Source organism: Colletotrichum fioriniae (genome assembly GCF_027942845.1).
Source record: "Colletotrichum fioriniae strain IMI 355084 chromosome Unknown scaffold_1, whole genome shotgun sequence".
NCBI classification, from domain to species: Eukaryota; Fungi; Ascomycota; class Sordariomycetes; order Glomerellales; family Glomerellaceae; genus Colletotrichum; species Colletotrichum fioriniae.
The window spans coordinates 467,955-481,894 of NW_027076837.1; the positions used below are offsets into that span (position 1 = coordinate 467,955).

General features: G+C 52.2%; 6 protein-coding genes across 6 annotated transcripts; 4 read left to right on the forward strand and 2 right to left on the reverse strand.

The window, feature by feature from the left end:
- Positions 1-1,149: 1,149 nt before the first annotated feature.
- On the forward strand, positions 1,150-1,562 carry N0V96_000136 (uncharacterized protein; the record flags this gene model as incomplete). Its single annotated transcript, XM_053191725.1, has 2 exons — positions 1,150-1,278; positions 1,341-1,562. The coding sequence occupies 2 exons, from the start codon at positions 1,150-1,152 to the stop codon at positions 1,560-1,562; spliced, it is 351 nt and encodes a 116-aa protein (XP_053050809.1).
- Positions 1,563-2,115: 553 nt separating this feature from the next.
- Positions 2,116-2,940, forward strand: ABZ2 (Aminodeoxychorismate lyase; the record flags this gene model as incomplete). The annotated part of the gene is made up of 1 exon (XM_053191724.2): positions 2,116-2,940. One exon carries the CDS (start codon positions 2,116-2,118, stop codon positions 2,938-2,940), a length of 825 nt encoding a protein of 274 aa, XP_053050808.2.
- A 1,807-nt stretch (positions 2,941-4,747) lies between these two features.
- N0V96_000138 (uncharacterized protein) lies at positions 4,748-5,032 on the forward strand (the record flags this gene model as incomplete). The annotated part of the gene is made up of 1 exon (XM_053191723.1): positions 4,748-5,032. One exon carries the CDS (start codon positions 4,748-4,750, stop codon positions 5,030-5,032), a length of 285 nt encoding a protein of 94 aa, XP_053050807.1.
- A 953-nt stretch (positions 5,033-5,985) lies between these two features.
- N0V96_000139 (uncharacterized protein) lies at positions 5,986-7,883 on the forward strand (the record flags this gene model as incomplete). The annotated part of the gene is made up of 5 exons (XM_053191722.2): positions 5,986-6,370; positions 6,428-6,482; positions 6,545-6,712; positions 6,772-6,912; positions 6,980-7,883. 5 exons carry the CDS (start codon positions 5,986-5,988, stop codon positions 7,881-7,883), a joined length of 1,653 nt encoding a protein of 550 aa, XP_053050806.2.
- Positions 7,884-8,144: 261 nt separating this feature from the next.
- On the reverse strand, positions 8,145-9,464 carry N0V96_000140 (uncharacterized protein; the record flags this gene model as incomplete). The annotated part of the gene is made up of 3 exons (XM_065755842.1): positions 8,145-8,663; positions 8,725-8,911; positions 9,322-9,464. The coding sequence occupies 3 exons, from the start codon at positions 9,462-9,464 to the stop codon at positions 8,145-8,147; spliced, it is 849 nt and encodes a 282-aa protein (XP_065615082.1).
- Positions 9,465-12,643: 3,179 nt separating this feature from the next.
- Positions 12,644-13,344, reverse strand: N0V96_000141 (uncharacterized protein; the record flags this gene model as incomplete). Its single annotated transcript, XM_053191720.2, has 2 exons — positions 12,644-13,089; positions 13,161-13,344. 2 exons carry the CDS (start codon positions 13,342-13,344, stop codon positions 12,644-12,646), a joined length of 630 nt encoding a protein of 209 aa, XP_053050804.2.
- Positions 13,345-13,940: the final 596 nt, after the last annotated feature.

Below are 13,940 nucleotides of genomic sequence, written 5' to 3' on the forward strand. Positions count from 1 at the left end.
GGACGAGGGAATGGCAAACAAAATCGTAATTTTAGAGGCAAATCTTTCTTTAATTCCCAGAATAGGCCAGGTGCATCCTCATGTCTATTTCGAGTTTTGGGCAGCTGCCTGTTGAGAGCCAGCTCACCAAGCCTGTTAGATCAGCCGTATTGCCGAGGAACGGTAATACGTTCTCATCATTCTGTAATCGCAGACCTCATAAGTTATTCTTACGTAGAAGCTGCCAGAAAACTTGTTCAGCTCCCGTGGGTATAACAAATTTGTCCTTACAAGCCTAGCAGAATCATTTTGTTGACTAGGTCTGTCGCGGAAAAGGCACGGTATCTAGGCATTCCAGCCAAGAAAACCCCAGTTCACTCTCACTTGCAATAATTTGAGCTATCTGATAGTGAAGTTGAGTTAGAAGCAGAACGTACTTCTCGTCGCCTGATAGCCTCAGACGTACCTTTCTGAGCGGATGGTCTAGTCTTACGTGAGAATGCATGTTGGGACCGTTACAACGGCCTTTTATCTCTCAATCCCGTCGAGGGGTGTTCTCTGAGAGTATGTTCCACGCATTCGTGTGTGGGTCTAAATGCCCAAAAAAAAAAAAAAGGACCATGAGCCTTGTCCTTCTGGCTTGGTAATATCTTGGTCAAGGATGAAGAGAAGCAGACTGAGTCCGCGCGCGTATGAGGGTCCTTTTGTGAAGCAACAGCATCAAAGGGGCTGGAGCCACTGGGATTAGTCTTGAATAGGAATGAGAAACAGTAACACCTGTACTCCTTCGCGATAGTGTACGGCGTAGCAGTCCGTGCCGTTGGACACATACAAATGTTTCTTCGTTGACATGGGACCGGACCATGTAAGTTGCCGGCTCTCGCGGAAAACCGAAGTCCCTATCGAATGTCTCTCCGAACATGCTCCCTGAGGCAGAATTATCGAGATATCCAGAGGGAAAACACCAAGTCACTCCGCATCGGCGTACAAGGCCACAACCATAGCAAGTAGAGAATGGGGCATATAGCATAATACCGTGGCGTTGAAAAGTATAAAGGATTCTTCGTCCGCTGCCCTTTTTGTCTCCTGGAGCATCTCCATCGACACATTCTCTCCAATCTACATCTGATCTCAAAACCATTCTCCATCAACCTCCCTAACTCATTCAAAATGCAGTTCCAATCTTCTCTTCTCGCCCTTGCCAGCATCCTGCCCCTTGCTCTGGGCGCCCCTGTCGGAGTCAACACCGACAACCTCACCCGCAGCCAGAAGGCACTCTTGGATTCCTCCAAGCTTATTGTGAGGCTTTTGTACTCCACGAGCAGCTTTGAAAGACTAAACCGCTAACTTCACATACTCAGTGTGGCCAGTATCCCGGCAGCGAGTGGGTCGGGATCGGCCCACTGAAGGTTCCTTGTAACTCTCCTCTCCTCGCTACTCGCGATGAGTCCACCGACTTGGACACCAACTGGACGCACGAGTACGCGAAGAAGAGACATGAGGGCATGGAGGAGGACGGTGTTGAGGTTAAGCGTGACGAGATCACTGACCTCGACACTAACTGGACGCACGAGTACGCGTAAATATTGTAGGGTATTTTAGTAGGATTCTTGTATATGATCTCTTCAGGGAGGTCGTAATGTTGGGGAAGCGGAATTGTATAGACAGTCTATAGTTGTTGCCCGCTTTTGTCATTTGATACGAGGGCAGAAGTACAATAAAACCTCCTGGTTACAACAACCACAAACCTTGGTCGGGGAGGGAGAGTTCATGGGCGGTTGTACCTCTCGCAGATTGCGTATCTTGAATGATAGAGTGTCCAGGTGTAGTACCGGTTTGCCGGAAGCGTGCGCACATCCACCGATCTTAAATTCGCTATTTGAATACGAGCTGTCGATGACCACCATCGTCAGCCCTCCAGCGAGAGCATACTACCTGCCTAAATCTGCTAGGCTGGATTCGGTTAAGGCGGACACGACTTAGTTTCTGACTCCTGGTGGCTGCGCCGCAGGTCTGCAGCTGATAAGTCGCGGGACCGACGTCCATTCAACATAAATATCCAAGGATCTCCCAGCATTTGCTTCCTCTGAAGTGTTAAACCTTGCCCTAGGCTTTCTTATCACGTCCAAACTAGCTATGGCCTCTAACGACGAGGTTGAGGCAATCGCCTCTGACCCAAACTTCGAGATCATCACAACCTTTGCCTACTCGGCAGGTCTCCCCCAGAACGAGGCATCTCTGCCGAGGTCACACTGCTACCTGCTTCAGCACGGGATCGATCGTCTCCAAGCTGCGGCGTCTGATCTTTCATGGGCCGCCGTGACTGAGGACTTGCGTAGCATCGACCGTGTACAATCATTGTCCAAGCAGGTCAGCGCTCACATGCTTTCAACCCACGGCGAAGCATCCAAGGACCCGGGCAGACGCTTCATCGTGCGCTTGGCGTTCAAGAGAGACGGGATTCTCAGCATCATGTCGGGCCCGAGGCCCACCTCAACGGATTCCCTTTACCCAAGAACCTTGTCGAACATCACGGACTCTCTCAGTACTTCAGAAATCCCTGTGTACCTGGACATGGAGCCGACAAAGCCTTCACTGTTCACCAAGCACAAAACAACGCATCGCCAGTCTTACAGCGCCGCTTGGAAACGTGCGGGTATAGACGAGGCGACGTCGCCTGCTGAATGTGACGTGCTGTTACAGAATGACAATGGTCATATCATGGGAGCCGCGTTTAGGACGGTGTACTTTTGGAGGGATGGTAGATTGGTGACTCCGAGTAGTGTGACTGGATGCAAGATGGGCGTCTCAAGAAGATGGGCAGTGGAAAATGCGGGTGTGAAGGAAACATTGATCACAGCTATGGACATCGGCGATGGCGAGGTGGTTTGGTTGAGTTCGGCTGTAGGGGGCTTCATACAGGGAAAGGTCACTCTGGAAAGAAAGACTCGAGATGAATAAGTTTTATGAGCCCGAGGATGTTTGCGGCTCTATGATTCACGGCACCCTAATCGAAAGAATTTCCAGAGCGCTCAGATGAATCATAGATGTTACGTGTATCAATGGCCTGTTTTTGCATAACGTGAATGGCATAAGTACAAAGACCACTGTCGCACAGTCTGAATTTGTCATATCTCGTTTTGACATGGTTGCAAAGTAAAATAACTGACGACCCGAAGAAGCTCCGAATGGCGATTCCATGAAATGGCCAAGCAACTGCAACATTTGGAAATTCAGCTTTCTATAGATGCTGCACACTTGCATAGCTAGCAACCAGTTCATGAAGTTCTTGTTTCGACGGGGTCATGGTGCAAGTCGGTGCTCCATATATGGACGATGATAATGGATACTTTATGGCACATGGGCCTGCCCTGTTCTCCTGCTTACTTTGGGCAGGTTGACAACACATCTAAGGATATGCAATTGTCTAGTATGATTTCTTACCGTACCTATCTGGGAGATGAATTGATGCTGTTAATTCTGGTTCAGACACCACCTCGCGCATTGCCAGTTTCCGAACCGGTCGTTCTGAGACTGGTGAGGATCTTAGATCTAGCCGGAATCATGCACTCGCGAGGCAATGGTTGATGGACTGCCGTAATTCATACAAAACCTATCTATCAAGCCAAGAGCACGAGCTACCCACCAGAGTTGTTGACGTAGGAGAATCTCTGGATTCTGGAAATGTCCGCTTAGTCCCGACGAAAGGCGCGAAAGATCACTACGTTGCTCTGAGTCACTGCTGGGGTGGTGCAATCTCCCCTGCCCTGACGGCCGAAGCCTTGGGACCTTTTCAAGACTCCATTGTCGTCATAGATGTTTTTCAGAATTACCAAGATACCATCACGATAACTCGCAGTTCAAGTTTTCGTTTTCTACGGATAGACTGTCTTTGCATCGAACAAGATTCCGAGTCGGATCGGGAAAATGAGTTTAAAAGAATGAGGTTGGTTTACCGCAACTCAACAGTTACGACTTCTGCTATGATGTCAATAGTAAGTAGAGAAGGTAAACTCAAGTCAGACCATGCTCAGACAGCAAGAGGTAAACGTCAATGCCACAATCGAAATTTCGAACAGCCAACACAGTCCCGTGGCTACTGTATGGCGGAGAGAGCAAAACGAAGAGGACTTTCGAAGCCTTGATAGAAATAGTGCGTTGCAAACACGAGTGACACTTCAAGAGTATATGCTGTCGCCAAGACATATCCTATATGGTCAAAGCATGACTTACTGGAGGTGCCCCCAGCACCTTGTCTCAACAGATGGCCTTCTCTCCAGCAACCAATCACCGTAGTCTGCCTACAAAGATCTCACGCAGATCATTTACTCTAGAATTCTTGCCTCTCCCTCTCCCAGGCCCCTGGAAACAAATGTCATCCTATGTGACTATTACGAAGTAGTAAACGTATATACCCAAAGGAAGCTTACGTATGGTTCAGACAAACTACCGGCCTTCTCGGGTATTGCACAACGTCTGCATCCAGTTCTTGAAGGGCACTACCTGGCCGGTCTCTGGACTTCGGACTTTCTGCGCGGCCTCCTGTGGATCCCCGAGGGAAACTTCTGCTATCAAGATAAGAGACAACTAGCGCGCCTCTTCGTGGTCATGGGCCATGACTGAAGATATGGTACTTTTTGAGGAATCGACAATACTAGGGCCGAGCCCTTCGAGTGCTCAACTCTTAGAATACAACATCCATTCAAGTGTTCCCGATAATCCATACGAGGAGATTCTGTTCGCAAAGCTCATCCTCAGAGCTTCAACTATGCCTTTGGTTCGTAGCCGACAGATCGTCAGTAAATACTACAGCACTGCCTCCATTGGGTATGCCAGCTTCGATGAAGCGGCTCGGGCTGAGGACACTGTCAAGATGGGGCACCCGAGTTTCTTCAGATTTAACGGAGACGATCGAGACTACGTCGTCTCGATTGTCACTGGACCGGGAGACAAATCGAACTGGGAGCTGGACACGGATATTTGCCGCGACGACAAATATGCGCTGCTAGCGAAGAAGGAGCCGGATGTTCAAATTCTGAGGCACTTGGTCTAGTCATCCGTGAAGCGACAGCCGAGGCCGAGGAAACATACGAGAGAGTAGGATTCGCCCGGATACAGGCGCCCAAGTTGTCTTGGCTCAAGGCTTGGAACTGGCAGGTTTTGACACTGGTCTGATGCGGGTAGTGTAGACGTTGAGTTCAAGTCTTAACCGTGGAACTCTGCCGACCTTGGGTTTATTAGAGCACATCTTGTTTTATCGCATTCTAAGTTGAGCGCGTGTCAGTGAGGTAACATCCAGCCTCAAGCACATGCAACCAGTCAAGACAGGGCGCATGAGTCGTGCAAAACCGAGCAAACGATTCTCACCCCAACCCCGCCGTCACGAACCTTGTCAAACGCCCGCCTAGATTTCCTATTTCACTCAATCTTCCCATCCCACCCTAGCCGCAACCCCGATACGACTCCTCCTCAAATGCGGGGGAAACATTGGCATTGACCGGCCTTTAATCCAGTTTAAGCCCATGGACCATCTAATAGACTGATGCGGCCCGGGTGGAGCCAGGCACATCTGCACAACCGCTGCACGATGTCGCATTCTGTTTATAAGCGCCCGAGTCCGAGTGGTCGTGTCCGTCAATGGGACGTTTACCCCGATAAGTTCAATCAGCCTGGCTATTTTCCCCGCGTTGATTCCCCGACTCATCAATCATGTGGTTTTTTCTTACCCCTGGGGAACTGGTGGAGATCTTGGAACTGCCGGAAAGATATTTCAATGGCGCGCGTAGAATCGTGATGACCTCACCTGGGCCAAGGGTGGCATTGAGTCAATTCCGGGGATGACGGGGCCGTGCGGGGAGACCGTTGCATTTTCGCACTCGGAGAATGGCCTGCGATTGAGCTATAAACATGAGTATTCCATAGCAGAGCGTGGTCTTGTTGTGGGAAGAGTAGTGGTAGTTGTGAACCTCGAAGATTCTCAAATCCGGCCTCAACGGATCATCAACCATGGCCTCCGTCGCGTTCACTCTCCTGACGGCGCTCGCCACCCGCGCCTCGGCCAAGACCCATAAGACGCCGACTCCTCAGATGGGATGGAACAGTTATAACTACTACAACTGCTACCCCAACGAGACGTTGATCAAGGAGAACGCACACGCCTTGATCAATACAGGTCTAGCCGACGCTGGGTACACCACTGTGACCACCGACTGCGGCTGGCCGGCCAAGGAGCGCTCCGCCGACGGCGAGCTCGTGTGGAACCCGGAGTTATTCCCATCCGGAGGCGGCAAGGAGCTCGGTGATTACATCCACAATCTCGGCTTGAAGTTCGGTGTCTACTCCGGCGGCGGGTACTACCAATGCGGTTCCACAGATCAGCCCGCTTCTCTCGGTGAGTAGTAATCACCCGGAAGTCCAATACTTGGTTTAGTTCTAACAAGGTTGTCAGATCATGAGCTCACCGATGCCAAGTCATTCGCCGATTGGGGCGCAGATTCCTTGAAGTACGTCCACCGCGGAGTAAAGTTCTCAAGAATGCTAGGTGCTAATACGAGGTGCACATCAGATACGACAACTGCTACGCGGTCGAACCCACGGTTATGGTCGACTACGTTTCCGAAGAAGCCGTTTCACCGGATCGCTTCGTAGCGATGGCAGATGCGCTGAACACAACGGACCGAGACATCCTCTACCAAGTCTGCCAATGGGGCACTGGAACTGACTTGGGTATCTGGTACGTCGTCCACGACAGCGAAATACCAAGCGTTCACAAGGGACTAACTGGATCAACAGGGCGCCCAAGATTGGCAACAGCTGGAGAATCAGCAACGACATCTACAACGGCTGGCGCAGCATTTGGCGGATCACGAACCAAGTTGTTCCGTTTTACAAGTACACCGGCCCAGGTGCTTTCCCCGACATGGACATGCTGCTGTGAGTAGCAGACTTCTTACCACAGGACTGTGGTGTTTTAATTCCGGCGCTGACAACATCATCCCAGTATTGGTCTCAGCGCCCTGTCGCTTGAGGAGGAGAAGTTCCACATGGGAATGTGGGCCATCAACAAGTCTCCCCTTACCCTCGGTGCCCCCGCTATCCCCGGTCTTGTCCCGGAATCAGCCCACGAAATCCTCGTAAACAAGGAAGTCATCGCCCTCAACCAAGACCCCCTCGCCAAGCAGACAGAACTTGTCCGCCGCTACACCGAGGAGGAATGGGACGTCTGGGCCGGCGAGTTGTCGGGCTCCCGCCTCGTGGTCGGCCTGGCAAACTGGAAAAACGATTCCCAGGCCGTGAGCGTCGACCTCGCGGCCGTCTTGGGTGTCGTCTCGGCCAACGCCCGCGACGTATGGGCGGCCAGTGACATCGGCTCCATCTCGGGCACGTACGAGACGACGTTGAACGGCCACGAGCTCAAGTTGCTCGTGCTCTCGGACCTCTCTACGACGGCACCCGCCGTCGACGCGTCAGCCGGATATTACACGGCCACTGACGCCGCGCTGTCTGGTTCAGCCTCCAAGGTTACTTGCGCAGAGGGTCAGTGTCTCCCAAGCAGCACAAAGGTGGGGAATATCGGGTCAGGGGCCGCGGTCAAGTTTGAGGGCGTTGAGGCCAAGTCGGAGGGCAAGAAGTTGCTTGGCGTTGACTTTATCAACTATGAGATCGCCCTCGACACCGCATGGCAGTTTGGGTCCAATACCCGCAATTTGACCATCTCCGTCAATGGTGGTACTGAGAAAAGGTGGGCCTTCCCCATCTCCGGCGGCAACTGGTTTGACACTGGCCGCTTGCTCATCGAGGTTGATGGCTTCAAGGGCGATAGCTCGAACACGGTGGAGTTCAAGTCGTTTGGAAGTGCTTGGGCCCCCGACTTGGTTGGTTTCGAAGTTTTCGAGGCCAGTTAGGTGAAATAGTCATTTGTAGGCGAGATTACGAAAACAAGACAATCTTGAATCCTTACAATGAAATCCTCCTAGTACACCCAGGAGGCTCGATATTAATCATTCTCGCCCATATCATCAAGGACTAGTGTACAAAAGAAAAGAGGCGTTGTGAGTATAGCACAGGGGTATTCGTAACGAAAAAGAGCCTTGATCATCGCATGCCGGAACAGAGTCCAGAAGCATCCATCCCAACCATTACCATCAATTACATAGCCGCATCACTTAACCCCTCATCTCCTTCTTCTCCGATGACCGAGGATGTCCGGGGTTGCTGGTCAGCGAGTCCTCGTCATCAACCCTGTAGAAAGAGCTTCCGCTCGCCGCATCATCATGACGCCCGCTGAAAGATGAGGCAGGGTTCGACTTCGGCGAGTGGGACTCAACGCGGACTTCAACATCGACTCTTCGGTGGATGCCGGTTCTAGCTTCCCGGATGGCTTCGAGGTCCCTATCTTCAGGAACGGCTCCGACACTGGCGCGGTGGAAACTCTTAAGACCTCCGGTTTCGTGGTGGCCGTTGTGACCGTTGTCAAGACCAGTTGGGTTTGTGCGATGACCTCGGGAATGTCCCTGGGAGTATGAGAGGGAGTTGAATCTGAAACCGCTATCTTGGTCCTTTGCGAGGCGTGTGATCAATGAGGCCATTGACATTTCGATGTTGAGCTTGACCATGTAGGCCACGGGGTGGAATTGGATGTAGACGACTTGGTTGGGAAGTGACATGAGGCCAATGAGCATAGCCTGAGTGTGCGTTGTTAGCCTCCTGAACATTTTGCATGATCGTAGTAGTGTCTTGACTTACATCCATGGCAATTGAGAGAACCATCAGCTTTGCGTTGAATCCAACCAGAGGCTTGTACTTGACCAAGCCATGCTGATTCAGGAGGCGAGCCTTGACGACGTGGAGGAAATACCAGTTGAGGCCAGCGTCAACGATGAGAATGAGGATTTTGGAGAGACGGTCCCAGTAGTGGTTAATATTGACGTATCTGCGATCGCATATCAGCAGGTGAACTGTACGGCAAGAACCCAGTGCAGAAGATAGTTGAACTTACGTTTGGCTAACAGGAGGATCAAGGTGGGAGGGAATCCAGATGCAGAAGACGGCGATGTTGATCAGGGGTAATAATTACAGCGGTTCCCCATTTCAGCATGCGAATGGTCTTTTGACTCTCCGCGATGACGGCAATACGGTTGATGATGATTTGCATCAGCAACTGGATCTCCCACACCCATAAGAACAGGATAAAGAATAAGACCGGCACTCTTTGACACCAATGGTATTAGCTCAGACACAACAGAGATAATACATTTTGACACTCACGTTGGTCCTAATATCCCATCTAAGAATAACCATCCGATGACAGCAATGACGAGATTGGCGACGATTTCACCCCACATCATGTAGATGTATGTGCTTCGAAGAGGGTTACGATTCCGTCTCGTCTGCTTCATGGCCTCCCATACTGTCAAGAAACCAAAGCCGATGGTGAAGCCCGCGGCCAGCGAGGCAATCTGGTAGTCGGTCTTTGATGCCGCCATCGTGAAGTGCGATGAAGGAGGCAACGGCGGAGAATTCGATTCGTTCGTACTCAGTATCGTATCTGAGGTGTTCGAGGTTCGGTCCTCTCAAGAAAGGCTCCTTGATATACCAGATTGGGTATGTGGGGAAGGAGACGAGGATGAGAGGGGAGCAAGATGTCGTCTAGTTCAAACTCAAAGAAAGCCCTACGAGCCCGTCGAGAAGGGGGAAACGGGCATACTTTTAAGAATCGACGATGAGCGTCCACAGTCCGGAGCAGATTGACCCTCGTCAAGCTCGGCTGCCCACTTCTTTTCCGGCCCGTTAGTTAAGAAATTTCCCCCTTCTCCAGTGCAGTGGCAATAATAACAGGCTAGCAGTCTGGCAGGCTTTGGTTTCGCGATCCCAAACGGCAGAGGGTGGCTAGGCCGCGACAAGTAATCGAGCCATCCAGCCGGCGCGGTGACTAGACCAGGCGAAGAACCCACATGGTGGTGACAATTGTTAGTGCCACCCTTTAGCCTACGCCACACGCACCACAAACGTGTAGCAGAGGTGCAGAGGTCGCACTCCAAGAGTTACTACTAGTCTATTACTGTTACTATGGGCAGGGGTGGTGGGGGACTATGAGACGACAGGTCCTGCAAAAGGAGTCAATCGGCACCCCCTTCTCGTAGCTCTCTTGCCCAGTTGAGACGCTCGATGGACGGTGATGTCTTCATCCGTCAATGGTTTGGGTTGCATAGGATTGCAGGAAGTTTAACAATACTACCAGATAGCAAAGTCTATCCCATTGGCCCGAGAAAAAGAAGATCAACAGGCACGCCCGGCCCCCAATAGACATGTCTCGCGATGTGCCGTCATTCCTTCATGGTGCAAATGCCGGGGATAAAGGATTGCTGAAGAGAAAGTGAACCCAGGCGTCGATCTGGAGAGGGTCAGTCACGCAAGAAGGGATCCTCCTTACCATCCGCGGGAGCGGAAAGCAGGTTCCTCTGCTGCTCTTTTCCGGGATACCATCTTGTCACGTTCTCCAGTCTGGTTCTTCGAGCAGAAATTCGCCATAAAAGAGCGGGGTCTATTATAGGGGTGACGGGGCCTGGTCGTCAATAGCTTCGTGGGCTGGAAACGAACTGGCGAACCACAGACGGGGAGTGTGATGTTCGTTGGGGACCCGGGCGAGGAAGAATTGGTTCAGGGATCAGCAGATCGGCATGGCTTCCTGGTCTTTCACGGATGCTGCATGCAGCTTGGAGGCCGTGCGTTTCTTCAGTAGACAGAGAGAGAGACAGCGGGCAACACCGTCGTCTCAATACATCATCGGAATCCCTCACCTAGATGGAACGAGACAACTCGTGGCACCTCTCTTGATCTTTTCGTCGACGAAATGGTTGTTGAGAGTGTCCAGGACTGTAGGGCAATGGCAAACTCGGCAAAAGACCGTTACACCAAACAAGAGTTTCCGGCGTGGTGCCGATCAAGGGGGGAACTTTCAGCAATTCAGCAATTACCAAGCCCTTAACAAAGGGGACTGCGCCATAACAAACACCTCCTCTTCCCTCATCATAAACCTTCAGTCAAATGCCGACTGGACTCACAAAGAAGAGAGACAGTTGCCAAACGACGCGGGAGCCGTATCCAGAGTGTGCCCCGAACCGCAGTTCATGCTGCATGCATGGGACCAAATATCACCCCAGGCCACATTGAGCCCTTCTGAAACATGATCTTGCTGCACCCACAGCTCTGGCACTCTGGGTTTCTGCAAAGAAGGGCCGCATTGTCCTCGCCGGAGATATTTTCCACGTGGAGGAAGGGCCTTGGATCTAGTATCAAAAGAGACACGAAGGCCGAGATAGCCAGGCCAGATGACACCGTCCCATTGGGGGCCATGTTGACGCTGCCCATTGGTAGGAACCCCCTTGACATTACCGTTCCAGGCGAGATTTGAGCCGCCAAGACATGTCAGGGGTTTGCTGGCCGACGAAGCGATCTCCTGGTGCCATTCCCGAGAGCCCACAACTTTCTGCGGTCAGCGTACCAGTGACAGACAGGTTAACATCGACATGCCTCAGGAAATGCGGGGAGGTTCTGCGCTAATGACACAGAGACCGCGTAACAAATTATCAAAACCTTTTCATTTTGACACTCTCTCAACGTCCTTCATCTAATCATCTTTGAGCTATCTAGGTATGCGTTTTTTGGCTCGGCCCGCCAAGTACTATGGCAACGACTTTCCTTCGGATTCAAGCAGTAGCGGCATGATGTGGCTGAAGAGAAATGGGGACAACAAGATGACCTGAAGACTGAAGCTGGAAAGACTCCCCTCGGGCCCCGATAGCCACCACAGCACCGGCTGTGGCGTCTTTTCACCGAAGAACTTGACACTATTCCACCTTTGGTTCCTCTCATCCGCGCCTTGGCCTTTGATCAACGCCCGGTGACGCTGGTGAACCAAGCCCCTCCGCTGCTCAAACCCAGTGATCCACGTTTTGCAGCATTCAATGTTCGGAAACACGGTCGGCATTTGGTAAGGTTAAGCATGAAGAGAGAAGGCCACCCCTGGGCCCGGCTGGTGCCCCTGGACGAACCCAGCACCAGTCTCGCGATTGCAATGAGTGCATGCTGCAGGCCCCAGTGGCCCCCTCCGACTGGGACGGCCTAAGGGAGGGCTCGAGCCTCGAGCAAAGTCTGGATCTCTGGGACCCTTGGAAGCTCTGGCCAGTCGTCATCTTCCTTCGCCGTGTTTCGTGGAAGCGAGGCACGAACCGAGGCATATTGCCCTGCAGGGGTTCCTGGGTCGCGCGACCAATAGCTCCTCTCAGCTCTTGCTCCAGCATCCAGCTCCGAATGACAGCTTTCTAGCGTTGCCACTAGATACGATGGCTCGGGTCGACCTGATCGAGAATCACGAGAAATCGGACCAAAGGGACATGATGTTGACATGACTGTTGGTATCTTTACCCCAAGAACAGCTAGAAGACGAAGAGAACTTTCGATCCGTACATCGGTAGACACCGTTCCAAAAAGCCGTGCGTGCCCCCTCCCTGCGCTTCCGCCACCATTCCCCTTTCCCGAAGCCACTAACAAGAGGCTTGTTCCAAGCGTGAAGCAAATAGGAAATTCGACCGTTGATAGAACGCCTTCGCTCGTCTAAAACCCGCTAAACCACATCATGCAACCCGGACACGCACAGAAGCCGCTATAATCCTCCAAATCCTTTGACAGGAAAATTGAAGTTGACGTGGTGGACTTCGGTTTTCATACCGCCCGTGTACGCCGACTTGTCCGCCGCGCGACTGGCCTCGAGCCCCGTCCACCCGATCGCCGCGACGAACGTCCTGCCGATGCTGTCGCCGGAGGATGAGGTTGGCGGGCACAGCGAATACCCGCTCGCCACGCCGTTGCAGCCCGACATCCGGGATGCCCTCTCAACCACCTCGCGCATCCTGTTCTCGGACTCTCGGCAGTCTTCGAAGCTTAGGGTTTCAACGATGGGGGAGTTGATGACGGCGTGCGGTGCGTAAGGCTTGAATCGGAGTAGGTATGCCGCGGGCTCACCATCTAGTACGGGCGCAAACCGGGCCATTGCTTCGGCGAAGTCTTTCGATCTCCGCCACTTCTCGCACGCATCCGGACTGGCCCAGCCTATCTCAAGACTCTAGTGGTTAGCCATTGAAGCTGAGCTAGATGGAATAGCCCGGTAAAATATCACGTACCGGTGATGAGCTCGAGCTTCTGTTGGTCCTCAGTCCATGGTCCCCATCGCGTACGAAGGTATCCCGGCTGCTTGCTAAGAGTTTGGAGCATAAACTTAAGCTGCTCCTTCCAATTCTCAACGCAGCCCAAGACGGGAATAGTTACTCGCTCGGTGACGGCATTGGCGAGCTGGGCTGGATCCATCACTGCTGTATGCTTGGGTCCTGCTTCGGTGAAGGTGTTTATCGCTCGGGCCTTTCTCTTGAACCAAGGGGTCTCTCGATAATGCTAAATTGACACAGGTGCAGATAACTTGAAGGTTGGATTATGGTTGCTACTAAACCCGCTTGGAGGTCCGGACCTCACACTAATGTAATATTGATTTCGGCCAGCTTTTCCCCTTGATGTCTTGAGCAGGCAACCCTAATCTTAAATAGCCGTTCGTCTACGGCAGAGCTGGAATACCCAGAGGTCATCTGCTACCAAGGTCAAAGGCCAAGCTTTTGGGTCAAGGGTGATGTGGGATGAATGACGTTTCCGTATCGACAAGTGCGGTGTTCGAGTTCGCCCGACGTTGTGGTAAAGCAAGATTCAGAAACCAGGCGATGGACGTTGAAAAAGGCCGAAGGCCGTATCTTTGCACCCGTCCACCCAACTTGAAAATCACTTCAGGAACCCCCGACCAAAGCTTCCGTAGGTTCGCATCCATCAAAAGAGCCTCGCTCGCACCTCGCAATCGCAACGACAGCTATCAGTCATGGCGTGTCATTTGGGGTTGGGTGTGCTCCAAGCTTCTGGTG